Consider the following 25,507-nt stretch of genomic DNA (forward strand, 5'->3'; position numbering starts at 1 on the left):
CCGCAAACTTAATTGACAATGTTGCTTGTGTTCTGACTGCCCCACCGACCTGCTGTGTTCCTGTCTCTCTCCCCCCTCCTCAGGCCTCCCTATTCCCCGAGAAACAATAATATTGAAATGAGGCCAATAATCACCCCATGATGGCCTCTAAGTGTTCAAGTGAAAAGAAGAGTTGCACGTCTCTCTCTTTAAATCAAAAGCTAGAAATGGTTAAGCTTCACAAAGAAGACGTGTTGAAAGCAGAGATGGGCTGAAAGCTAGGCCTTCTGCACCAGTTAGCCAGGTTGCAAATGCAAAGGAATAGTTCTTGAAGGAAATGAAAAGTGCTTCTCCAGTGAACACATGAATGGTAAGAACGCAAAACAGCTTTGTTGCTGTTAAGGAGACGCTTTCAGTGGTCTGGATAGAAGATCAAACCAGCCACAACATTTCCCTAAGCCAAAGCCTAATCCAGAGCCAGGCTCTCACTCTCTTTAATTCTGGGGAGGCTGAGAGTGGTGAGGAAGCTGCAGAAGAAATGTTTGAAGCTAGCAGAGGGTGGTTGTAATCTACTCCTGGTGGAGAAGTTGTGAAGAAGTTGAAATGATAACACAGGATTTAGAATATGACACAGACTTAGTTGAAAAAGCAGCAGCAGGGATTGAGAGGAGTGACTCCAGTTTTGAAAGAAGTTCTAATGTGGATAAAATGCTACCAAACAGCAAGCATGCTACAGAGAGATCATACGTGAAAGAGGAGTCAATGTGGCAAACTTCATCACTGTCTTCTTTTAAGAAGTTGCCACAGCCACCCCAACCTTCAGCAACCACCGCCTGATCAGTCAGCAACCATCAGTGCCGAGGCAAGACCTTCCAGCAGCAAAAAAAAAAGTGACTTGATGGTCACATTCAGTTGGTGGTTAGCATTTTTTTAGCAATAAAGTATTTTTTAATTAAGACTATACATTTTTAGGGATGCCTGGGTGGCTCAGCCAGTTAAGCGTCTGCCTTCAGCTCAGGTCATGATCCCGGGGTCCTAGGATAGAGCCCCGCATTGGGCTCCCTGCTCAGCAGGGAGTCTGCTTCTCCCTCTTCCCCTCCCCCCTGCTCATGCACGCGCTCTCCTTCTCAAATAAATAAAATCTTAAAAAAAAGATCATACATTTTTTAGACATAATGCTATATAGCATACTCAATAGACTACAGCATAAACATAACTTTTGCATGCACTGGGAAATAAAAAAATTCATTTGCCTCACTTTATTGTGATATTTGCTTTATTGCAGTGGTCTGGAATCAAACCTGCAATATCTTCGAGGTACGCCTGTATTAATACATGCAGCGCACATCACGCAGCAGAAACCTAAACCAAAAGTAACTCGAAATGAAGGCTTAGAATTCCAGCTCATGTAGCATCTTCAACAATTCATTTGTAAAGAAATGACAGGACAAAGCAGTTTTAGTCTCCAAGGGCAGCAAACCGTGGGAAGGTAAATATATGAGCGGAAACAAATGGAGTTAAGTTTGTTTGCAGATTCCTCTGTTGCGTCTCTGGGCCGGTAAGAGTCTGTCTCTAGTAAAAGGAGAATTTATGCCCTGTCTTTAGGTATAAAAGGGAGAGATTTTGATAGGTTTAGCTGCTTCTAATTGCTTTCAGCTCAAAATAATTTTTATGTTATAACAGCATATTTAGAGGTTTCCTACATAGGCTACACCTACCATCACCTCAAATTCAACTTGAACTTGATTCCTGAGCCTGCCCAGCTGGTTCACTTCTACCAGTGTTCCTGTTTCTATGCCTGTACCCACTGTTCTTCAAACCTCTGATGTGCGACACTTCCAAGGTCACCTTTAAGCCATCTATCTCCTTCTCATCCCTCATTGAGTCCCACCAACTCTGTGGATCATCTCTTCTAACTCTTCCTGGAATCTGTCCTCATGTTCGGACTGCTTCAGTTTTGTTTTAAGATTTTATTATTAAGTAATCTCTATACCCAATGTGGGGCTCGAACTCACAACCCTGAGATCAAGAGTCACATGCTCTACCGACTGAGCCAGTCACGTGCCCAAGGACTATTTCAGTTGTAAGTGACAAAACCCAACCCAAACCGGCTCAAGCACCAAAAGGACTTTATTGGCTCACATATCTGAAAGGCTGGGTCTAGGCCCTCATAAGACATTTTCAGAAATTGCCTTTCTCCACCTCTTGGGTCTGTTTTCTCTTTGTTGTTTTCATTATCGGGCAAGCTTTTCCCATGCTGTATCAGATATGGAAGGTGAATGCTTCATGATCCTTGTATGACTGAGGAAATTCCTACTTATTCCTCTTCTGTTTCTACGTTTCAAATTGAGCTCTACTTGCTTGCTTTTAGCTTTTCGCTTTTCATGCTAAATCATGAAATTCCAGTGCCTGACTTAAAAAGAAAAAGAAAAAGCAAGTCTTCATAATTAACAAAAAGAGTCTCAGAAAGAGGTGGAGATGTTTGCTCTTCAGTAGCCTCCGAGGAAGAAAGACCTCTTTACATTTACAACTTGTTAAAAAAGATCTGATTTAATGGGGTGTTAAACTGATAACATTCATTAGAACCTCAAACTTGTTTTTCTGTGCAATATAGAGACTTCTGTGGATATTCCTAAGTGTTACCAACTTGTTCTGTTCACTGTCTTTGGAAGAATAATTCGAACAAAGGGGTCTAGTAAAACAGCTAAGACTTTAAGAAATGTTGCAAAAATAACCTTCAAAGAACAGCCTGTATCTATGATTTGTTATCTTACTTGATAATGTGTTGGCCTGGTAATAATGGTGAAATTGCCACCCCTGCATTTATGAAACCATATAAACTCTTACAAATATTTTAGTGTTCATGCCCTAGTTTCTGTTAAAACTATTCCACTCAGTCCTTGTAGCACCAAAGCAGCCAATAAGCAAATGGGTGTGGCTGTGGTCCCTTACCACTTTATTTAAGGACACTGAAGTTTGAATTTCATACAACTTCCCTGTGTCATGAACTACTATTTTTCTTTTGATTTTTCAACTATTTAAAAATCTATAAGCCCTTCTTACGGCTCATTTGTACCAAGTGCTTGATCTTGAACTGTCTTCCTCCATTCATTCACGTAGCTAACTCCTTTATCTCCTTCAAGTCTCTGCATTTCCGTTTCTCAATGAGGCCTAACCTGACCATCCTGTTTAAAACTGCAACCTGCATCATTTCCCACTGCCTGCCCCCCATGGTCCCCACCTCTACCCCACACTCCTCTTATTTCATTATGATTTTCCCATAAGACTTACACATTCTAAAATACTAAATAATGTACTTATTTATAATAATACTGTCTTCCCTTGCCAGATGGCAAGCTGTCTGGGGGCACAGGTTTCCGTGTATAGGTTCACAGGTGCATCCAAAGTGCCTGGAAGACTTCCTGCCACACAGATGACACTTAACAGCTTTGCTGGATAATTAAACAGATGGATTCATGACCCATCAAACCCTAGATCAACCACTAGGTTGGAGTTCAGGTTATTTGATGGCAAAAGTTGGTTTCTCCTCCTCGAAGCATAGAGGGCTTAGTCTTCAGAGATGAAATTGTCTATGATTCACTTCCTGTTGGACACTTCATTCAAGATAGGCCAAAGGAACTCCTTCCAATGCAGGAAAAAAAGACAAAAGATTTTCTTGTAAAAAAAGAGATTGAATGCTTATAACCTATTATACTTCTTTTCCAGAATTAGCTTTATCCTCTACTCAAGTCTGGTGGGTCCCTTCAGCATTCTGTCTGAATCCTCTTTCAACTGCCCCACACCTGGGGGTGGCTAGAGCTGATGACCAGAGACAGTTCCAAATGACTGGAACCTTAGGGCCCTGAAATAGACAGTTAGGTGCAAACAACTTAGGTTATTGTTGTTGTTGTTGCTGTTGTTTTGCATTAAAGGGTCAATTGCAGAAAACAAATCTTAACAGATGCTTTTTTCCGCTTGTTAAAGAAATGCATTATCTGCAACTGCATGTAAACATTCCTTTATTATTTTCCCTTCCTTGTCTGGTTCATTTTTTCTTCTTTTTTTCACTAGTATTTCATTGATTATACAACTAGCATGCACCACAGTATATGCCTAAAGCTGCAGCTTTGATCAAATTTCAGTTGAGGCAAGACACTCTTGAAACTGGTTTTCTTGATTCACTCTTTGAGCAGCTTAGTTGGAAACTACAGATTGTCTCACAGTGCCTCCTTAAAGCTGTACAGGTATCCCCTGCTTTTCAAAAGTTTGCATTATGCTACTTCACTTTTACGAAAGACCGCTATCAGCCCCTCTTTTTGCTAACTGTAAGAAATCTGAAGGGGATTTTTGCTTTAACAATAAAAGGCGAGAAGCAAAAATAGTTTGCAACTTTTGTTTTGCAGTGAGCCATCCTAGAGACAGCAGCACCCGAAGCAGCAACAGGGGCCCAGCCAAGCCCCTTCCCCAGGAACTACACTTAGCATCTCTGCATCAAGCCTCAGGGCTTTGAAGTCTGTCTGTGAGCACCTGTGCTTTATTTTGATTTATTTTGTGCATTCATTAGTGAGATGTGTTTTAAGGTATCAGAAAAGCCTAAGAGAGGTCATTTTTGAGGTCTGGGAACACTTACAATTTTTTTTCCATATAAATTAATGGTAATTGCTTCTTAGCTTACACCATTTATAGCTTATGAAAGTTTTCATAGGAACGCTCTACTTTGGGATAGCGGGGGATACCTGTATTTTGATCTAACAGCACACTTTGCATTTCCTATAAATTATTACTTTCTAACTCTAGATTATAAGTATTTTTTTACATATCTATCTTTGCTATTAAACTTCCTGAAAATATCTTATTTTATGCCCCACAAGTGCTAATACAGTATTTAATAATAATCTGTTGAATGAAATGAAACATATAGAATTGGCTTACCGCCAAGAACTTCAGAAGCTCCTCTTTTCATGGCATGAAAGGCTTTTCTTGATCAGGCCCCCGTCTCTGCCCACTGTCGTATCAGCTGTCATTCTCTCCTACCTTCCAGATCCCATAAGCTCTAGCCCCTCTGGACCATGCTGCTGCTCACTCCTTGCCTTTGTATATTTGCCTCCCTCAAAACACATTACCCTTTGACTGCCTGGTGAACTCCTGGCCATCTTCAAGCCATAGTTCATACTTATTTATCTCTTTATTGTTTGTCTTCCCTCGGTGGCCTTTTAAATGTTATGAAAGTGGGGGCCTGGTCTGTCTTGCTCACTGCTGTCTCACCCATGTCTGAAAACAGGGACTCGATCAGTCTTAAATACAGTGAGTTTTGACTATTTCCAACAGGCAACAGGGAATCACCCAAAGATACTAACCATTAAAAAATTATAAATAGATCTTTGTTTTAGAAAGGCACTATGGTTGCTGTAGAGAGTGGGAGGGAACGGATTGGAGAAGGCAAGACTGACCCTAAGAAATCTGATCATTGGAGTAAGCAAAAATGATGAAGGCCTGATTTGAGGTAGCATCAGTGGGCTGGGAGGAGATGAGGGATATGAGACATGAGAGAACAGCAGGAATGGATGATCTATGGGATGCCATGACAGGGGGTGAGAGGTAGTAAAGGATGGCTCCCAGTTTCTGGCATCAGAGATTCTGCAGCTGGTGGTGATGTCTGGAATGATCACACAGTGTTACAGTTGTATGTTTACTTGTGGGTGTCTCCCAACTAGTCTGAAAGGGACCTTGCTAAAAGTCTTTGAATTAGCAGTGTAACAAGAGCACCTAGTGGGCACCTGGGTGGCTCAGTTGGTTAAACAGCTGCCTTCACCTCAGGTCATGATCCCAGGGTCCTGGGATCCAGTCAAGAGTGGGACTCCCTGCTCAGTGGAGAGTCTGCTTCCCCCTCTCCCCTGCTCATGCTCGCTCATGCTCTCTCGCACGCGCGCTCTCTCAAATAAATAATCTTTTTTTTAAAAAAGAGCACCTATTATGTGGGAGGCATATAACGAATGAATGAATGAACGAACACATTAAAAATACTAAACAGTACTTCTATGGCCCAATGAGAGGAATGCCTAATAGAAATTCTACAGTTACTATTCTCTGCCTGCTCTACCAAGAAGGCAAGCAAAACAAGAGGAAACTTGGCTCGGAAAACGAAGTAACTGGCTTCCCAGCCGCTTTCTGCCTATTGTACAACCAGGAAGCTGACAATAAAGTTTATTTGAGCGTCGACGTGCCCCGACGTGGCCCCGCCTCCCCAGCCGGAGCCGCGATTGGTGGGCATTCGCCGGCTCCGCCGTTCCTAAGCCCCGATTGGCGAGGGCCGCCGTCGTTTCGGAGCGTCCCGGCGCCTGCCCGCCCTTTCGCCGCGTCGCCGGTGCCTGTGCTGCCCGCTCCTCCTCGCCTGTCCTCTCCCGGCCGAAGCCCGGGGGCCCAGAGCGAGACGCGGGGACCATGTTCCGACGCAAGCTGACGGCCCTCGACTACCACAACCCGGCTGGCTTCAACTGCAAAGGTGAGGCGGCGGCCCTAGGCCGGCCGCGCAGCTGTGACCCCGCCGGCGGCCGCTCCCTCAACGCCCCCACCTGGGCTTCCCACCGGGACCCTCCGCGGCCTTGTTCCCCCCCCCCCCCCGGGGGTCCCCTGGCCCCTCTCTTCTCGGCCGCCAAGCACCTGTTTTGCGCCGCCCGTGCTTGGCTTCGGAGCCCCCTCACCCACTCCTGCCTGGGTATTGCCACTTTGTGCACTTGCTAAACTCCAACCTCTACCCCGCACCCACACCTTCAGCACACGAGAGGGTATTCGCTTTCTCACTTAGCTCTTCACTCCATCGTTCCCCGGGTAATTGGGCGATATTTTAAGCACATTGCTGAAATCTGAGGAATGTGCTGAGTAACTTGAAGACTAGTTCACTGCCCGCCAGGAACTAAGGGGTGACTGGGGGTGTGGGTGCAGTCGGAGCCCACCCAGCAGTTTGAAATCAAGAGAGTGCACAGTTAAGTCCAGGACCGACAGTTTCGGGGTAAGCACGCACAGTAACAGGCTTGTGGGGTCGTGCAAAAAAGTTAATAGGTGATCAGGGCGGTTGAATTGTAAATGGAAAGGTATTTGGGATTTCCCAGCATTAAAATTTTAAAATGCATTAACATTGCTACCCATGTTATTCAGTTACTACCCACCACTACTCATTTCTTCCAGAGTGTTTGGCCTGTGGTAGGCTAGTAAGTTTGAAAGTGATCCCATACAACTCAGGGTACTAAGACCATTGTATAATTCTCAAGACTTCATCATGGAAGCCTGAATTTGAAATTGAAAATGATTTCTGAGCAGTATAAGGGTGTTTTGTTGATCTCCTGTAGAAGGAAAAAAAAGGGTCAGTGGTAACAGAGCTTCGATCTAGATTTGAATCTTTGGACTTTAGTTTTCTCATGTGTAAATTGGGGATATTACCTTCCTCAGAAAGCTGTGGGAGGATTAAATGAAATGAATGAACTTTTCTAATGTATGCACTTAGGACAGTAAATGACAATGGTATCTTCTATTCTTCTGTGTTGTCATTTAGTTTCTTGTACTTTACTATTACTTTGCTATAAATTTTACTTTGCCCAGTCCTCCCTCATTCTCTGCCCTCAAAGGAACTGGAATAATAACCAACACTTAAAGAGCAAAACTATGTGCCAGACACTGTTTTTATCTTTATTTTCATAACAACCCCAAGAGGTAAGTCCTATTATTACGCTCATTTTGTAACTCAAACTGAGGCACAAAAATTTAAGGTGATAAGCCCAAATCCACACAACCACTGAGTGTTTGTAGCTAGAATATGAATGCAGGCCAGAATTTGAACAGAACTTGTTAATCTGTTCATCCAAAACCTGCACTTTCAACTCCTACTTCAAGCCGCTCAGTTAATTTACTATTTGAGTTTTTTAAAAAATCCATGAGACCTTTTATTTGTAAGAAGAAAGTGTTTTTATCTAGTGCTTCTAGTGACTTATGAGATATTTTTGTTGCAGATGAAACAGAATTTAGAAACTTTATTGTTTGGCTTGAAGACCAGAAAATCAGACACTACAAGATTGAAGACAGAGGTAATTTAAGAAACATCCACAGCAGTGACTGGCCCAAGTTCTTTGAAAAGGTAATGAATTAGAAAGTTAAATAAAAGTAGTACAGAGAGCTTTTCTAAAAATTATGTGATGACAGTTAAGCTTAAAATTACTTTGTTCTGGGGCGCCTGGGTGGCTCAGTCATTAAGCGTCTGCCTTCAGCCCAGGTCATGATCCCAGGGTCCTGGGATCAAGCTCCGCATCGGGCTCCCTGCTCCTCAGGAAGCCTGCTTCTCCCTTTCCCGCTCCCCCCTGCCACCCCCCCCGCTTGTGTTTCCTCTCTCGCTGTTAAATAATTAATTAATTAATTAATTACTTTGTTCTTTTAAAATAAGTAAAAATAATAATGATCGGTGTTAGAAAAGCTAGATTTCAGGGATTTATTTTTTTTATTTGTTTTTAAAGCAAATCATGTTACCTTTTACAAGATTTCAGTGTTAGAAAGTTTTGTCTGAAAACACTGAGATTTCTTAAATAAACGGTGAAATGTATTCTATAAATGGTAAAGGTGGCCAAAATCAGATTTTTTCTTTAGACCAAAAGGTAGCTATAACACACTTACTTTGTTAAAGGAAGACACTGACATGCTTGAAAACTAAGATTATTTCTTGTTTGTGGTTCTGTTTAACGTACACAGATGTCCATTGTTGCACACAATATAAGTAATCCTGAAAAGGTCTGTGTATATATCTTATTTTTGTGGCTGGACTAATTTTCCTGTTGACTTAGTGTAATTGTAGTAACATTTTTGCAGAAAAGGGAATTGTTTTCAAAGTAGAATAAAAATCACATTTTCCGGCATCATTATTTACATTAAACATTTTAATCAGCTGTATTTGAAGAGTAAGATATTTTCCTTTAAAAATATGAAAAGTGACTAAATTTTTTATTTGCTGTAAAGTGATCAGGTACTTTCTCTTTAGAATCAGAGAGTTTATAGATTAGGGAATTGTGTAAGTTACACACTAGCTCTATGACCACAGGCAAGTTTTATTAAGCTTTCTGTGTCTCAATGTTGTCAATAATAAATGGGATAACAGTGGTTCCTATGTCAGAGCAGTGGCATGTGTTGTTAATGAGTGATACATAGCTATGCTTGGCCCATAGCAAGTGCTATGTGCTTTATTATTTCCCCTGCCTGTACTACCATTATTGCTACTACTGGGTTATTTTCTTTCGCTCTTAAAAAGTTTTTCTTGTTCGTTTGTTTGTTTTGAAATTTCTGATATGTTTAAGACTTGGAAATATGTTGTTAGGATTTTATATTTGTTTATATCACATCTCATGACCCATTCATGTAACAAGACAACACATAGTTTCACAGAAGGGTATTTGAAGAATATAAAAAATTTTCTAATGAAAAACACCTAGAAGTGATGACAGTAGAGTAGGATAACTTAAATAAACAATCCAGACAGACATTATCTTTCAAGTTGGTCTCTTTGGAATGATGATGTCATTGTTTAAAGCATATTCATAACTTTTGGAATTACTTTTAGATCATGAGACATATTTTGAATATCTTTAATATTGGTAATTTTTTATACTTTGAAGGTAGATTTGTTTTTTGCATCATGACCAAATCTTGTGAATGAGGTGTTTTCTTTAAAGCAGGGGTATAAAATTTTTGGTTAGAAAATGAGTTACAGCTAAAAGTACTGATTTATTAATTAGGCCCAAAAGGATTTCCAAAGGGGAGTTGCAGAAGTTTTGACTAATAGCATTGTTCCTGGAATGAGATTTTAAGCTCCTAAGAGACCCATTTGAAGGACAGTGGTCACTTGGATATACAGCTTCTGGCAATCATCTGAAATGCTTGGTTACCTTCTACATGTATGTCACATGGTTTACTCTATTCAGTGGCATTTCTGTAATATGAAAGCTAAGGTTTAGATAATAATTGGTTTATTTGTATATCCTTCTTTTTAAAGTTTTTTTTTTTTTTTAATTGTTCCATGTGTTTTCAGACCTGAAATCAGAAAGTTTTAGGTTCAAGTCCCAGATCTAAGTTGTGTAAATGTTGGCAAGTGTTATACTATCTAGGCCTTTTTTCCTCATCTGGAAAATAAGGAAGTTGTTTTAGAACAGTGGCACCCTACCTGGAATCTGCAAAAGTAAAAATTTCCAAAAGCATGATGGAAATACATTTTTTCTTTAAGTGCTACATTTAAATGTTTCCTTCCTTTGGATTATATAATTGTGTCAACAGTTTAGTAATGTAAATGTTGTTTATATTCTTAGAGCTCCAAACTAAGATCTCTTTCAACTCTACCATTTTTTTCATTCTCTGATGTTATAGTAATAGTGAAACTAGATATTTTTTTTTCTTCACAGTATCTCAAAGATGTTAACTGTCCTTTCAAGATTCAAGATCGACAAGAAGCAATTGACTGGCTTCTTGGTTTAGCTGTTAGACTTGAATATGGAGATAATGGTATGTTTTGTGGGGAATGTGTGTTTTAAAGAGAGGGAGAGGAAAGGCGGGGCAAAAGGAGTTTTGTTAAAATGTAGGGAACTTATCAGTTTGAGTTTCTTTGTCTTACATTGTTTTGCCTTGGGTTCATTGTAAATAAGTTTTATATAGCCTCATTTCCCTTTTTAGCATCTATTAAAAAGTTTACTTTTGTAACTATCCTTCTGTGTGCAGCTCTCATCCACCACCCCCCCCCCCCCGTAACTCCCAAATTGTCTAGGAAAGAGTTTTCTTTTCAAAAATTATAGTTTTTATCATAAAACATGAAAAGCAACTGTTTTTCATTGGTATTTAGATTTTTCTTTTATAGTTTGAGAATGGTGTCTCCTGGTAATTGTCTTCTCACAAAGTAACATTACGTTGGTAAATTTGGTATCTTTCACAGTCTGTACCTTAGCCTTCTGGGTTAAATTGTTAGAGCCCCAGAATTGATAGGATTTCAGAGTGTTGATTGCAGCAGGTAATTTCACAAGAGACTGAAACATACATCTAATGCCAGTAGGTACTATAGGCCAAAATATGTTTCTTATTTACGTTTTGTGTTGTTTTATTATAGATTTTGTATTATTGGAAACTTTTAAATATTAGTACCAGTAGTAAAAAAAAAAAATTAGTACCTGTAGTAAAAAAAAAAAATCCAGTAAACTTGTGTTTCCTCTCATTAGACCATTTGATTTTGAAAGGCCTGCCAATGTCTAAATGCAAATCCAATTATCTTACCTATATCCTCTGAGTTTTATGTTCTCTTCTATGGGGCTGTCACTTCCAGTCCTTTTCGTCTTCTGCTTTTGAAGCCTTTTTTTTTTTTTAAGGTTTATTTATTTTAGAGAGGGCATGCATGTGTGCACACAAAGTCGGGGGTTGGGGAGGGACAGAGGGAAGGAACCTCAAGCAGACTCCCTGCTGAGTGTGGAGCCCGAGGCAGCTTAGTCTCAGGACCCATGAGATCATGACCTGAGCTGAAACCCAAGAGTGGCTCAGTCGTTAAGTGTCTGCCTTCGGCTCAGGTCATGATCCCAGGGTCCTGGGATGGAGCCCTACATCGGGCTCCTGCTTGGCAGGAAGCCTGCTTCTCCCTCTCCCACTCCCCCTGCTTGTGATCCCTCTCTCGCTGTGTCTCTCTCTGTCAAATCAATAAGTAAAATCTTAAAAAAAAAAAAAAAGGAAACCCAAGAGTCAGACGCTTAACCATCCAAGTGCCTCTTTTGAAGCCTTTTTGCCTTCTCCTTTTTCCTCCCATTCTGTCACCATCCATCTTTTCCGATGTCCATTGTACCTTTTCTTCTTTATTCCCACTGCTATCACCCTGGTTCAGGCTCTTGTCATTTTCTGCTGAGTTTATTGTAGTATCTTTCAAACTCATCTCCCCTTAGCGTCATCCTCTATTTTCATCCTCATGGCCCACCAGGTTTAGTTTTTGAAACATAAATGTTTTAAAATGTTATGCTTTCCTTTCAAAGAACAGCTCTTGTTATATATTCAGAAACACCATTGCTTTCCCTTTTTCTACAAAAGGAGCTCCAGGTCCTTTGGCCTGGTATTCAAGGCCTTTGAATATTGGTGTCTAACCAGTATTCACATACTTGACATCCCAGCCAGACTATAAGAGTGCTGTTTCCTGTTTACATCTTTTTTTCTCCCCCTAGATTTCTTTGCTTACACTTTTCCTTGGCCATTATGCCATGTCAGTCTGTCTCTACACATCTAAATTCTATCCATCCTTGTAAGATCCAGCTTAAATGCCACCTAGCAACAATAATATTTTTTCTCAACTTTCATAGGTTTTAACTCTGTGCCTTGTATACTCTTTATGTCATTTGTCACTTTCTGTTTTGCTTATATGTCTTACTTGCCTCATTGTTTCCCATGTAGTACCTCTCTTTCTTATTGATGCTGTAACAAATTACCACAAATTCATGACTTAAGACACAATTTATTATCTTACAGTTTTGGAGGTCAGAAGTCCAACATCTACTGGACTAAAGTCAGTTTGTCCACAGGGCTGGTTCCTTTTGGAGGCCTTATGGGAAGATCCATTTCTTTGTCTTTCTTGCCTTCTAGAGGCTGCCTGCATTCCTTATCTCTGGCTCATTTATCTTCAGATTTATAGCATAGCATCTTCAAATCTCTCTCGGGACTCTGCTTCCATTGTCACATCTTCTCGGACTCTGATCTTCATGCCTCTTGTAAGGATGCTGTGATTATATTGAGCCCACCTGGATATAAGCCCCCCCATTTCAAGGTCCTTAATTTAATCACATATGCGGAGTTCCTTTTGCCAGGTAATGTAACATAATTGTAGGTTCCAGGAATTGGGATAATGGACATCTTGGGGCTGGGGGGGTTGGGGAGGCAGGGGACCAGTCATGATTTTACTGCCGCAGTATCTGACACAGTAGATGTGCTCATCATCTTTAATAAATATTTGGTGAATATAGTGTATGAATGTTTACGTATACTGATACGGAGCATCAACCAGTGTTTTTTGCTGGTTCTTCAGACTTAAATTTCAGAAGCCTCATGGCAGAAATCTTAAGGAAAGCTCTAAGGCTTTCTTTACTTTCAATTTTAGTTTAGAAAGAAAATACCGTGATTCTCTTCCTTTAATAAATAAATGTAATCATAAGCCTTGGTAGCATTAGTTGATTTTTAGGGTCTTTAGCAAAATCTTTATCTGTTGTGGTCTGAGTTGGCAGAAACTCTGTTAATTTGCAACAAAATTTTCTCCAGCTTTTCCAAAGTGTTTTTCAGCTATTCCCAAATAAAATTGTTGTCACATCTCAGTTTATTTCTGTTTTACCCTTCTTTTATTTCACTTGTCCCGTTTTTATAATACTGCAGTTTAGGTTACCTAGGTACCGAGAACAGTAGATGCCATATAATTGTGTGTCCCTACAGTTGACTGTAGCTCTTAAGTACATTTATCTATCAGTGATAGCATGATCTTTTTTAGTGGGAAAAAAACCAAAAACTGAATTTGTATCTGAAATATGGTAAATTTTTTTATATTGAAAAATTGTAATTGAATTTTATTTGAAACTTTAGGTGAATTACAGTTTAAAAGTAAGTAGTATCAAAAGCGTATTAAAAATTTAAACTAGAAAACAAGTTTTTGTTTAATTTTTTGGAAGGTTTAAAGTAGTAATACTGTCCCTTATCAATAGGAGGTGCTGTTGTTCTTTTACATTAATATGTTGCATTCTTCTTGACTTTTAAGGTATTTAGATTTTGATTATTTGATGAAACCATTGTGGATTTTTATTATCTGTGCCTTAACATTTTTTAATCCTTTCATTAGCTTGTCAATTAAGGTGATTAAAATCTGACTTAAATGTTTTCTTTTAACTTCTTTGACATAATTTCAGATTTACAAAAGTTGCAAAATAATACAAAGAATTTTTACATTTCCATATTTTGCAAATGTTAACATTTTACTTCATTTGCCTTATTGTCTGTGTACACATATACATATATGTAATTTTTTTCTCAACAATATGATAATAAGTTGTGAATGATTCTTTTCCCCTTACATACTTTAATGCACATTTCCAAAAAAAAAAAGACACTGCCTCACATAATTATAATAAAGTACTGACTCAGAACTGTTCTATATAGCTGTTATTCACATTTCACCAGTTGTCTCAATAATGTTCTTTATAAAAGCAAAAAACAAAAGCAGTCCTGGACCATGTGTTTCATTCAGTTATTATATCTCTTTAGCCTCCTGTCATCTGGAACATTTACTCAGTCATTATTTGTGCTTCTTCATGTTGACATTTATTTTGTAGAATGTCTCTCAGTTTGGGTTTGTTTGATGTTTCTTCATAAGTAGATTCAAGGTTTGTACTTTTGTTAAGAATAACACAGAAGTAATGTGTTCTTTTAAGTTAGTGATATGCCCTGTTACTGGTCATATTGTTCTGATCACTTCGATAAGTTTTCTCCACTGTAAAGTTAATATTTTCCCCTCTGTAATAAATATGTATCTTGTGGGGAGATACTTTGAGATGATGTCAGTATGCTTTTGCTCCTCAAAGTTTACCTCTACCTTTAGCTTCCATTTGATTATTCTTGCCTGAGTCAATTATTATGTTGATGATGGTTGCTAGAGGTGTTTTTCTAATTTCATCATTCGTTCTACATTTATTTGTTGGCTTTTTAATGTGAAGAGGAACTTTTCCTTCTCTCCAATTTATGTTTGTTTGTTTAAATTAGTGTAGGTATGTGTATTCTTATTTTACTCAGTGGGCATAACGGTTTTTTTTGTTGTATATTTTGATGTTTACACTGTTCTGATTTGGCCAGTGGGAACTCCTTTAAGCTAACCCCTGTCTGACTTAAAGTTTAATGCTTTTATTTTCCCTCCTGTTTCATTTACAAATCACAGAAACACTGTAACCAAAGATGGCATTTTGGGCATTACTTTTAATAAATAATTATTAAATACTTAACATTTGTAAAGTCTTTTTAAGTACTGTTAAGTATTTCTCGAGTAAAAGTAATAAAACCTGCCTTCTAAGTTTCAGGTCTCCATAGAATTATTTTAGGTTTATGTATGATGTGTATTTGAAGTGCTGATTTTTTTAGAAGGCAAGGTTTTTGGATTCCATATATGGCATTCAAGAGATTTGGAAAGAAACTTTTTAGTGAATTTGTATTGAATCTCATGTAACCTATACCTACCTTCCTCCCACTCTTCTACCCCTGCTAAGTTTCTGAGCAAGCTGTAAATGCACACCCTCTCTCCTCAAACTTAGATGGTGTTTGAAATGTCTTACTTTTACAAATGATAATGAAGAGATATTTGTATAGATATTTCAGTAATCATTTTAGCTTAATCAGGAAGCTACAGTCACATTGTCTTCTGATGGATTTTTTAATAACATAAAATAACTTTGGATGAGTTATCTTAGTCTTACCAGTTTGGCGCAAGTAAATTCAGTAAATAAGCAATGTTTATTTTACCTTAAGGAACAGTTCTACAAATTGTATTTTTGCCTCTGTTTACAGCTGAAAAATACAAGGACTTGGTACCTGATAATACAAAAAATGCTGACAATGCAGCTAAAAATGCAGAGCCATTGATCAACTTGGATGGTAAGTATGTAAGTGCATAAAAATAATCAACTTTTTTGGTCCCTTAAATGTTCTTTATTTCCTAAAATGAGGAAGCCTGGGTTTCTTTGGTTTTAGTAAATTAAGAGTGCTTTATGTTGATGTTTTAATCTCTGTTGTTTTTTATTATCATTTACAAGATGTTTTCTCCCTCCTCTTATAGCTGAATATCTGTTAGAATGCTGTTCTTTGATCTCTTCATAACTGATTTGGGGGTTTTGATTTGTATTTAATCATGGTGGTGATTGTTTGCCTTCCTGAATGCATAAAATATTTTTTCTAACCTAATGACATGAGACAAGTGGTAAAATTTTTCATTATTTTTGCTTCCAGATGCCTTTAAGTATTCTCTTTTTAAAAGTATAAAGTTTCTAATTCTATTATAATAATTTAAGTTACTGTTTCGTGACAGATTCATTGTGACCTATAATTTACAAGTTACTTTTATGAATTAATAAGCTGCTTGGACAGACTGCTGCTGCTTAGAGAAAAGGTTTTGGGAAAATTGTCCATTGAAGGGGTCTAGTTTAAAATTAATAGCGTTGGGAAGAAATATTACTTAAAAGTGCTACATAGGGCGCCTGGGTGGCTCAGTTGGTTAAGCGACTGCCTTCAGCTCAGGCCATGATCCTGGAGTCCCTGGATCAAGTCCCGCATCGGGCTCCCTGCTCGGCAGGGAGTCTGCTTCTCCCTCTGACCCTCCCCCCTCTCATGTGCTTTCTCTCTCATTCTCTCTCTGTCAAATAAATAAATAAAATCTTAAAAAAAAAAAAAAAAAGTGCTACATAAATGTGCCTTGCAAGAAAAGTTACAGCACAATCCTACCGTGAGTTAACTTAGTCATTTGTTGGTTTGTTCAGTGTGGCTTATCAATAGGGAACCCATTGATCTGATCAGCTTACCTAGTTGTCAGTGTCCCTACACTGCTCTTAGCAGCAGCAGTTTTAAAAACAAAGAGATTTTTTTTGTTAGGAAAATTAAAAATGTTTTTTTGTAAGTTTATATGCTTACATATATGTCTGTAATTACATGCTTGCAGAGCTATAAGTATCCATTTTTAATCTTTTATAGTAAATAATCCTGATTTTAAGGCTGGTGTAATGGCTTTGGCTAACCTTCTTCAGATTCAGCGTCATGATGATTACCTGGTAATGCTTAAGGTTAGTTTCGTATTCTTGATTTTTGACAGTAACTCTGTATGTAGAAGAAAAACCTCATTTTCTAAAAATTACCTATGTTTGATATGTAGATATATGGCTAAATGACTGAAATGTGGAGGAGTGTGGGACTTAAAGCAGATTTCATGATTTCATCTGTTTTAGATTATCTAATAACCAATATGAAAGCGTGTTTACTTTGTGCCTGCTACTGTGCTCAGTCCTTGGCAAAGATGATTTCATTCAGTCCTCCCGGCAATCCTGGAGGTAGTGAAGGTAGATGCTGATATCCTTTCATTTTAATATGAAGAAATTGAGACCTAAAGAGAATAGGTAATGTCCAAGATGACACAGAAAATGAGAGAGCCAGATTTTAATCTAGGCACTCTGACCATGTGGTCCATTCTTTTTCCTGTATCTTCCTACTTATATTTAATCAGTCCTTTTAAAGATTTGTGATCTGTATTCACTAAGATAATAGAAAATGCCATATGAGTCATGGTGGATTTGGTAAAAAATATATGCCCCAAAATCTCTTTGAGGACTGAATGTTTTTGTTTTCCTAGTGCTCCATCCTACATAGCCACTCAGTTCATACCTATACTTCAGGTAACCCAGTGATCTGAATGAGATCTCTTATTTCTAAGAGGAAGAGTATACTTCTACTTCAGAAGATTATGTCACGTAATTGTGATAGTACAGTGGGCCAGGATGGGGGGAAGGGAGTAGTATTTAAGATAATTAAGATTCCAGACTTAGAAATTATTATTGATTTTATGAGAAATTGAAGAGCATTTTTTATAAGTAACAGTAACTCTGTATGCTACTTATACATGTAAATTATTTTAATCTACTTTGCAGTAAATTTAATAGTTAAATTCCATTCTACCCACCAGAGATTAGCCATAACTTATTCTACTCTTTTTAGAATTGTATGTACTAAATGATAGTTGTAACATGAGAAAAACTTTCTAGATTATTATAATTCTCTATACTGAATCTGCATGTTAACTCAGATTTTCTCAACTCAGACTGGATGCCAAGAGACAAAAATTTGAGAGTTGGTAGAGCACGTGACTCTTGATCTCAGGGTCATGAGTTTGAGCCTCACGTTGGGTGTAGAGATTACTTAAATGAATAAATAAAAACTTCTTAAAAAGAGACAAAAAGTTGTTTTTATTGAAATTTAGCTCCTTCAAAGGCTTGTTCGTTACTCAGGCAGTTATGTAGATTGCTTTGGAACAGTTGTGCAGTGGTCATGTCACCTTAAATCATAAACTGAGTGAGAAGACAAATAGACTAGCATATTTGGGGTACTTTTGTTAGACTTTAAAACCCCAAAGGGAAAAAGTATAAATCAGCAATAATCAAAAGCTTTATAAAATTGTAAGCTGCATGTTTGGAGTTATTTTAAGAAGCATTCAAACAATCCATGAGAGCATGGAAAACATCTTGATAGATTTGTGAGAATCAATATATATTGACTATTGGGCAACTGAACTGATTAATAAATTTGTGACTCCTATTAAAGACTGGTTTAATGGTTCTTTTTAAATGTAGCATTTGGCTTGTTCTAGTAATAATTTTTCAAGTTTTTGCACTTGAGTTACAATTGTTATCCACTAATTAAAATTCCATTTAAAAAATCTTATTTTTTGAGTGTGTGTAGGTGCATGAATGCACTTGTATCTGCTATAATAAAATGCCTTGGTGATGAAGAAAAACAATGTGTCTATGAGAGATCTGAAAACATTTTACTATAATTAAGTGAAAAAAAATTAAGGGTAGTGTATATGTTATACTACCCTTTGTGTCAAGAGTTTGCACCTGTGTGCGTATTTATACTTGAGCATGTTTGTAATATAATAGAATCCTTGTAAGGATACATAGTAATCTGGTTCCAGTGATTGTCTGGAGGGATGGTTGAGGCTTGGGTAGGAAGGAGACCCTTTTTCTTTTTTTTTTTTTTTAAACCACGTATCCTTTGTTTAAAAATTTTTTTTCATGCATATAAATTACCTATTCCAAAAAATGTTTTTAATTGTTGTGAGCATCTTTCCACATTATAAAGGATTAAAATGAAAACTTTCATTCTATTAGCAGTTTTGTTTTTAATTTATTGGTGAATTTTGTTAATGAACTAGGTAATTCTGACTTCATCCAACTGGGTATCCTTATTCTCTAGACTCAGAGCAGGAAAGATGAACAGCCAGTAAAAAGTCAAAAAACTATTTTTGCGTTTCTTAGGCAATTCGCATTTTGGTCCAGGAGCGCCTGACCCAGGATGCAGTTGCTAAAGCAAATCAAACGAAAGAGGTATGCGTTATTTTTTAAATAAATTTTAAATTAATTATTAATGAAAGTTTCTTCTGGTATTGTCATGAGTTTAAATTTTGTACGTATCTGCTTAAGATAACCATTCTTTGTTAGAACTGTCCGGAGAAAGGGTAGCTTATTTCAGTGGGATTGAATTTGGTTCTTAAGCAAATTACAGCCATTTTTGAGTGAAAAACTTCTCACTTCATACCTTCAAGCAGCTATCAGTAGCACATCCACAGTCTACCAGCACAAACCACTGCACGTGCCCAGTGGTTTATTTAAGAGAATTTACCTTATAAAATTTACTGGGTTATTTTGTCTCATTGCTGGAAAACAGAACACACGTTGTCTTTCTTACTAATTTCCTTCTTTTGACTTAAATCCTGTCCTTTCTCTTTTGTTTCTTCAGAGAAATCTGTTCTCATTTTATTCACATTTCCTAGTATCACTTATGAGAAGGTAACTTACCTCAGGCCATCTGGTTGGTAAGTGGTTGAGCTCAGGCAGTCTGATTGAAGAGTCAAGTGCTCTTACGGTAGTTGGGGACAAAGGTCTTTGTGTGAAGGCCTCCATGAGCTAGTTGAGCACCCCTCATGAAGGGGTAGGGGTGTAGAGGCTATATTATATTAGACTGTAAGTTTCTGGGTACAGGTGACTGTACCTGTCCTCTTTCAGGCCTACTTTGTAGGCTGAGGAAACCATACACCGTAACTATTTTTCCCTTAATTCTGAGATATTTTAGATGAAGTGCATTAGATATCCAAATACTCCGTAAAGTCTCACTGACTGTATGGACAGTTCTCAGAATGTCCTCAGGGGTTAGCAGCAGCAGCTGCAGGTGTCTGGTAACGCTTCTTGCTGTGCATAGATACTGCAGTGAATGCCTTGGGCACAAGGGACATTCTTGATTCTGGTCCTTTTTTGTCTCCCCTAATTCCCCAGTGTCTTTTGTCCTCTGATCTCATCTTTAGCAGGGCCCAGCAGTGTGAAAAGGTTATTAATGCCAGGGCAGTGTAGTCCCCCCTGAAAGACACTGTTTGTTTTAAAGGCTCTTATTGCTTATTAATTATGTATGAATCGGGCCACTGGAAATTGGATTAAAGATCAGCTTCTTTCACCCACACTGTAGAACAGTCAGTAAATTGTTCTGGCATAATAAAATCATTCATTCATTCATTCAGCAAAACTATGCCTTAGGTTTGAAGGCAGTGTAAATAAGGGCATAGCCAGATCTTTTTGCTCTTGTTTGCACAGTAAGATTTTATTTTCAGTGCTCTAAGTCTTAAGTTTAGTTCATCTCAAGGTACCATGCTATATAGTAATACCAGAGGAGAAGTTCTTACAGTTAGTGTTCTTGTTTATAACCATAATTAGCATTTGGTCAGGATCTTTAGGGGTAGCTGTTCCTTGGTGGTCTGTTGGCAAATAAAATGAAAACAAGACTGACATAGAAAGCCACTCAGTGCAATTCTACTTGTTAGTTTTGCTTGCTGAATTTACATACCCGTTTATTTCTTCATTACATAATGTAGTAGTATTTGAAAGCAGTTGGAGCCTAGGTAGATTTGCGTTAATAGATTAGGCAAGAATCAAGGAGTGACAGCTTAGCATTTTGTAACATTGAAAGTGTAGATTTTATACAGTATACGACCAGCAGAGTGTTTAGACTGCCTGTTCTTGTTACTGTGAACTCCACAGAGTTCGGCATCGTGGTCACCATCTTTGGCGTACCTCTGGAGAGCTGCTGACAGGTTAACGAAATGCTTTAGAATCCGTTCAGTTTCCTAGATTTTAGAGTAACTTCCAAATGAACTCTTAGTGAAAGTTAAATTATATATAGGTAATCTGGTAATCATGCGCTGAAAAAAAGGTAATAGATATTTTTAGATTTTGTATAAAGACAATTTAATATAATGCTGTTCCATTGCCCTGTACTCTGCTGCTTACTGTAGCCGAAAGAGGATAGAGCAGCCCTGCTCCGTCGTCCTTCCGTCGCAGCAGCGACAGAGCATAGCCGTCAAAGGAGCTACTGTTTTATATGCCTAGTCTTAAAGGAGGGACTGGGTGATGGAACTAGCTTCCCACTACATGCAGGGGCCATTCTTGCACTCATCAAAAGGCAAATCCAGAGAGAAAATTCTCCACCCCCTTGCCACTGCAGCTCAAAGGCCTAACAAGAGCTAGCTTAGTTCAGTTATAGATGAGAACAGAACATGAATCTTAACTATAAAGTTTTATTTTGTCTTTTCTTTTTAAGGGCTTGCCTGTTGCTTTAGACAAACATATTCTTGGTTTTGACACAGGAGGTGAGTGATTTTGTTTGAATTCAAACTATTTTTAGAGACTAGGTGAATATTTGGGGGAGAAATGGGCAAGTAAATGGTCTTGAATACTGATTAATGCAGTTTTCTTATAAAATAGATGCAGTTCTTAATGAAGCTGCTCAAATTCTGCGATTGCTGCATATAGAAGAGCTCAGAGAGCTACAGACAAAAATTAATGAAGCCATAGTAGCTGTTCAGGCAATTATTGCTGATCCAAAGACAGACCACAGACTGGGGAAAGTTGGAAGATGAACATTTTAGGATTTCAGCTTCTCACCTCCTTAGTACCATTGGGAACCATGTACGCTCTGGCATGTGTTTGGAAATCAAATGTCACATTTTCAAGGGAAGAATCCTAGAAAATTGACTCTGTTCTCGAGATTTACCATCATTGCTTTTTCTTTAATAAAGTTCAGGAAAGTGGATTTTTTTTTTGACTGTTATGTTTATGTATCTATAATGCCGACCCCGAGCTTTGTTACAGAGACAATACAGATAGTCAAATCATAGGAAAACTTAAAATATTTTATTGGAGTAATCTAGAAAATTTGAGAATTGTTACATCTTTGGTATTTATAAATGTAGTAACTTCTGTGGGTAACTATAGAGGGACTTACAGAATCAGAAGATACAAATTGAAACATTCTAGCACCTTTTAATATAAATAGAAATGCAGTGATGCAGAGGTAAAAAAACAAAAAACAAAACTTAGAACTTTCGCTGGAAAACTATAAATAAGTTGTTTTTTTCCCCACCAGTTCTGCATAGCCTTCTCCAGGTCAAGGCTTATGATCTTTAGGATTGTATCTTTATACGGATAACCTTGCTTTAACTTCTTGGCCAGAAAATTAGATTTAAAAAATTAGATTTAGGGTTGTCACATATTCTGATTGGTTCTTAGTTGAATGAACTTGACCTTTTAAATATGATAGAAATGTTTATAAAAAAATTGCTTTAATAAGCAGCAATTAAAATTGTTACTTTTTAAAACTTGTGGTAACTTTTATTTTTCAAAATACAGTAGTAAAGATTGAGGTATAAACTTTTCACAAGTTATATAGTCTTTGTCCTGCAAGTGTTCATCTTGTAAGTCCAATTCCTTTTTCACTTTCTTCATCTTTGTTTGTTTGCAGTAAATGTTCTTTAGGGTCCAGATTCTGATTGTAAACTCCCAAGTCCTTTGTGATGCCATATTTACTTTCTTCCTGTGAGGAGAGGTGGAAGGAACAGTGGGTGAATATTTTATAACCAGTTGCAACAGCAAGTATTGTTAAGGGGAAATATCCTAATAGGCTGACCTTTTATGTGTATAGTTAAGCTAGGTAGACTTAGGGGTGAAAAATCGTTAGTACCCTATGTGTTGGCCATTAACTTTTCCATTCAAAGTGGCTCTCACTGGCGGTGGCAGCCGTATTTGGGCCACAGGTAATTGGTTACCAGATACATCCTTCTCTACCCTGCTGGTCCAAAGGAGCAGCCTGAGCATTTTATTTACCTGTTGGGCAGTAGGGATAGACTGCAGTTATCCCGTAGAGATGAGATCGCTGCTCTGGGAGATACTCATCAGCAAACTGGCCGCTGTCTCTATTTACTGATATAACACCATCCCTGGTAACAGAAAGGAAGAGTAAATTCGTAGGATTTAAGGTGGGGAAGAAAAAAAGTCACTTTCAATAGAGAATCTCTGTTCGCTAGCCTTCTAGAATGTATTTTTTAAATTTAACCAAATGTGTTTTGACTCATTTAGATTCAAAGATTTTTCTCTATCACTGGTTCTCAAAGTGGTCTCCAGACCAGCATCATCTGGGAACTTGCTAGAAATGCAAATTCTTGGGCCTCAGCTCAGACCTACTGAATCAGGAATTATGGGATGGGACCTGGCAATATATTTTAACAATCCCTTGGAATGATTCTGATGCCACCGTAAAATTTTGAGAACCACTGGTGCAAATCAGTGCTTCTCAACCCTTGCTGAACAAATTACTTGAGGATCTAGTAAGATACTGATGCCTGGGCCTCCTGCCAGACCAATTAAATCAAGACTGCAAGGGATGGGGTAGAAGGGCTTAGACATCTAGATATGTTTTTAACGTTCCTTCTTGGAGAACTAGTCTAAATTACAGTACTTTTCCTTCTCCCAGGTGGACAACTAGTATGTCCATAATGTCATTTTTTAAAAAATCAATTTAAATCACACAGCTAATAGAGCTCAGGGTACCACTTAAGTGTAGTCTTTTATTCTCTGAAGATCAGATTTAGATTAATGCACTTCCTTTTTTGGATAGTTTAGTATCAGTTCTGCCACTTTTGAGCAGCATGTGAGCAATATCATTAAGTATGATTTTAAAAGCAATAACGCTTGAACAATGTTATCTATTAATTAAGAGATAATGAAAACTTCAGTGAAAAGCTTAATTACTAAAGTCATTAGTGACATTAGGTAAAAGGTCATAAACGGTGGTATGTCTTCCAGATTAGTCTGCCTTTTCAGGCTTGGCCAGGGTGTGTCAGGCTCACCTCCTCCAGTCTGTGTGGTAGAAGTGATCTGCATAGCTGACAATACTGAAGGGGTAGTTGAGGTTGTTCTGAATGATGCGACGTCCAGTCCCATCAGGTAGCGTACACTCTAGTTTTTTGGTTCCTTTTAAAACACCAGAGAGGGAAAATGAGATCATTCATACCATGAGAAAAGAAAACTTTGCCAAAAATTGTGGCAGGTAGAAGCCTTCTGAGGTAGAATAGGAAATAAGACCTTTTAATTATATACAGTGATACAAATTAGAAACTAAAATCTTCCTATTCTACTACCATTCTTCAGTTTGTTTGTTTAATAGCATTGTAGTTTTTAGAATTTAGACTCTTGATCCTTTCTTGGAAGAGAGGATTGCATTTTTTTCTCCCAAAATAGGACATTAGAGATAAACTTTGTTCTAATTAATTTCAAGTGTCACCTCGTAAATTGTAAACTAACATCTAGATAAATACTTGCCCTTCATAAGCAGTGTATAATGCCTTTTAACTAAAATCCTTAAAACATTTTTAAAAGACCTGTTATTTCCTAGATAGGAATTAAAAGTAGCTAACATGGCTCATGTTTTTCAGTGTAAAAGAAGCAGTCTTCAAAATTTTGTAATACCTAAACAAGTTTCTTATGGAACCTGGCTTTAAATTTCAAATAGTTTTTAAAAATGTAACTTTAAAAAAAAAGTAACTTGTTTTGGACCAACTGGATTATAATATTGACTCATCTGCGTTCTAGTCCTTTTTATTACATTATAAATTCTTTAAGAATGGACCTTTTTGTATTCTTTAGTATGTAAGTAGACCTATATAGCATCTTTTCAAATTGTTCTAATAAGGAAATCACACTACAGAAAGAGGCAACCTGAACTTACTACTGATGGCCATCCTGCCACATCACTTTCCAAAGAATGTTCTCAGCATACTAGCCTCCTGACTGGTAAAGCAACAGATATTTAAAAATGTCCTAATACTGGCAAAAAAAAGAAAACCTTTTGTTCACTTACTAAGTTTGTCAGTTTCAAAAGTAAAATTTCTTTTTAAAAAGTATACCAAGTGCTTGTGTGGGGGAAGGGCAAGCATTACAAAAATGAGTTGGACATAGTACTAGCCCTCAAATTACCACCTAATTCACAGACCACCCCCCCCCCCGAAAACCCTGGGAAGGATTATAAGTATCCATACAAAGTGTTCTTTAACAGTTTATGCACCTACTAAAAGGAGTAAGTTCTGTACTGTACTGTTAAAAATTTAAGCCAAAAGCTCTACATGATGGCATCTGGTTTTGTTGTAAACTCTGAGGTAGAGAGTGGCCCCCAGGGTAATGAAGTGCTGTGTGTTCGCTACCATCAGTAATACCTGCGTCTGCCCAACAGAGCAGTTTGGAGAAGGGGTCAAAGGTTAAACCATTAGGTAGTCCAATGTCTTTATTCACCAGAATTCTTCTGTTTTCTCCTTCTAAAGAAGATGTTTCAATTTTGGGAGCTTCTCGATTCCAGTCCGTCCAGTACAAGTTGCTGTGGG

At 37.9% G+C, this 25,507-nt stretch overlaps 2 protein-coding genes across 4 annotated transcripts in view; one reads left to right on the top strand and one right to left on the bottom strand.

Annotated features, from left to right (window-relative positions):
• Positions 1 to 6,301: 6,301 nt before the first annotated feature.
• Positions 6,302 to 21,888, top strand: RTRAF (RNA transcription, translation and transport factor). The gene is made up of 8 exons (XM_032405114.1): positions 6,302 to 6,481; positions 7,983 to 8,107; positions 10,410 to 10,509; positions 15,559 to 15,645; positions 16,735 to 16,823; positions 19,068 to 19,136; positions 21,397 to 21,445; positions 21,561 to 21,888. The coding sequence occupies exons 1-8, from the start codon at positions 6,421 to 6,423 to the stop codon at positions 21,713 to 21,715; spliced, it is 735 nt and encodes a 244-aa protein (XP_032261005.1). The 5' UTR covers positions 6,302 to 6,420; the 3' UTR covers positions 21,716 to 21,888.
• Positions 21,889 to 21,970: 82 nt separating this feature from the next.
• The window catches only part of NID2 (nidogen 2), a 58,457-nt gene continuing 54,920 nt past the window's right edge, over positions 21,971 to 25,507 (bottom strand). For 2 of the 3 annotated variants that reach the window (XM_032405110.1, XM_032405112.1), the window contains exons 18-21: positions 25,343 to 25,500; positions 23,981 to 24,104; positions 22,959 to 23,071; positions 21,971 to 22,668 (exon numbers count right to left, since the gene is read on the bottom strand). In XM_032405110.1, the coding sequence (XP_032261001.1) occupies positions 22,658 to 22,668; positions 22,959 to 23,071; positions 23,981 to 24,104; positions 25,343 to 25,500 (406 nt within the window). In that variant the 3' untranslated portion in view covers positions 21,971 to 22,657. Of the gene's footprint in view, positions 23,072 to 23,980; positions 24,105 to 25,342; positions 25,501 to 25,507 lie in introns of all 3 variants that reach the window. The other variant, XM_032405111.1, reaches the window with a different exon arrangement.

This window comes from Phoca vitulina, unplaced genomic scaffold, assembly GCF_004348235.1.
Source record: "Phoca vitulina isolate PV1807 unplaced genomic scaffold, GSC_HSeal_1.0 scaffold7, whole genome shotgun sequence".
NCBI classification, from domain to species: domain Eukaryota; kingdom Metazoa; phylum Chordata; class Mammalia; order Carnivora; family Phocidae; genus Phoca; species Phoca vitulina.

Excerpts from the sequence above, each read along its gene's own strand:
- RTRAF (XM_032405114.1), top strand. The coding sequence starts at position 6,421 with ATGTTCCGACGCAAGCTGACGGCCCTCGACTACCACAACCCGGCTGGC. Across the intron at positions 8,108-10,409 it reads GGCCCAAGTTCTTTGAAAAG|TATCTCAAAGATGTTAACTG; the intron begins GTAATGAATTAG and ends TTTTCTTCACAG. Across the intron at positions 15,646-16,734 it reads GCCATTGATCAACTTGGATG|TAAATAATCCTGATTTTAAG; the intron begins GTAAGTATGTAA and ends AATCTTTTATAG.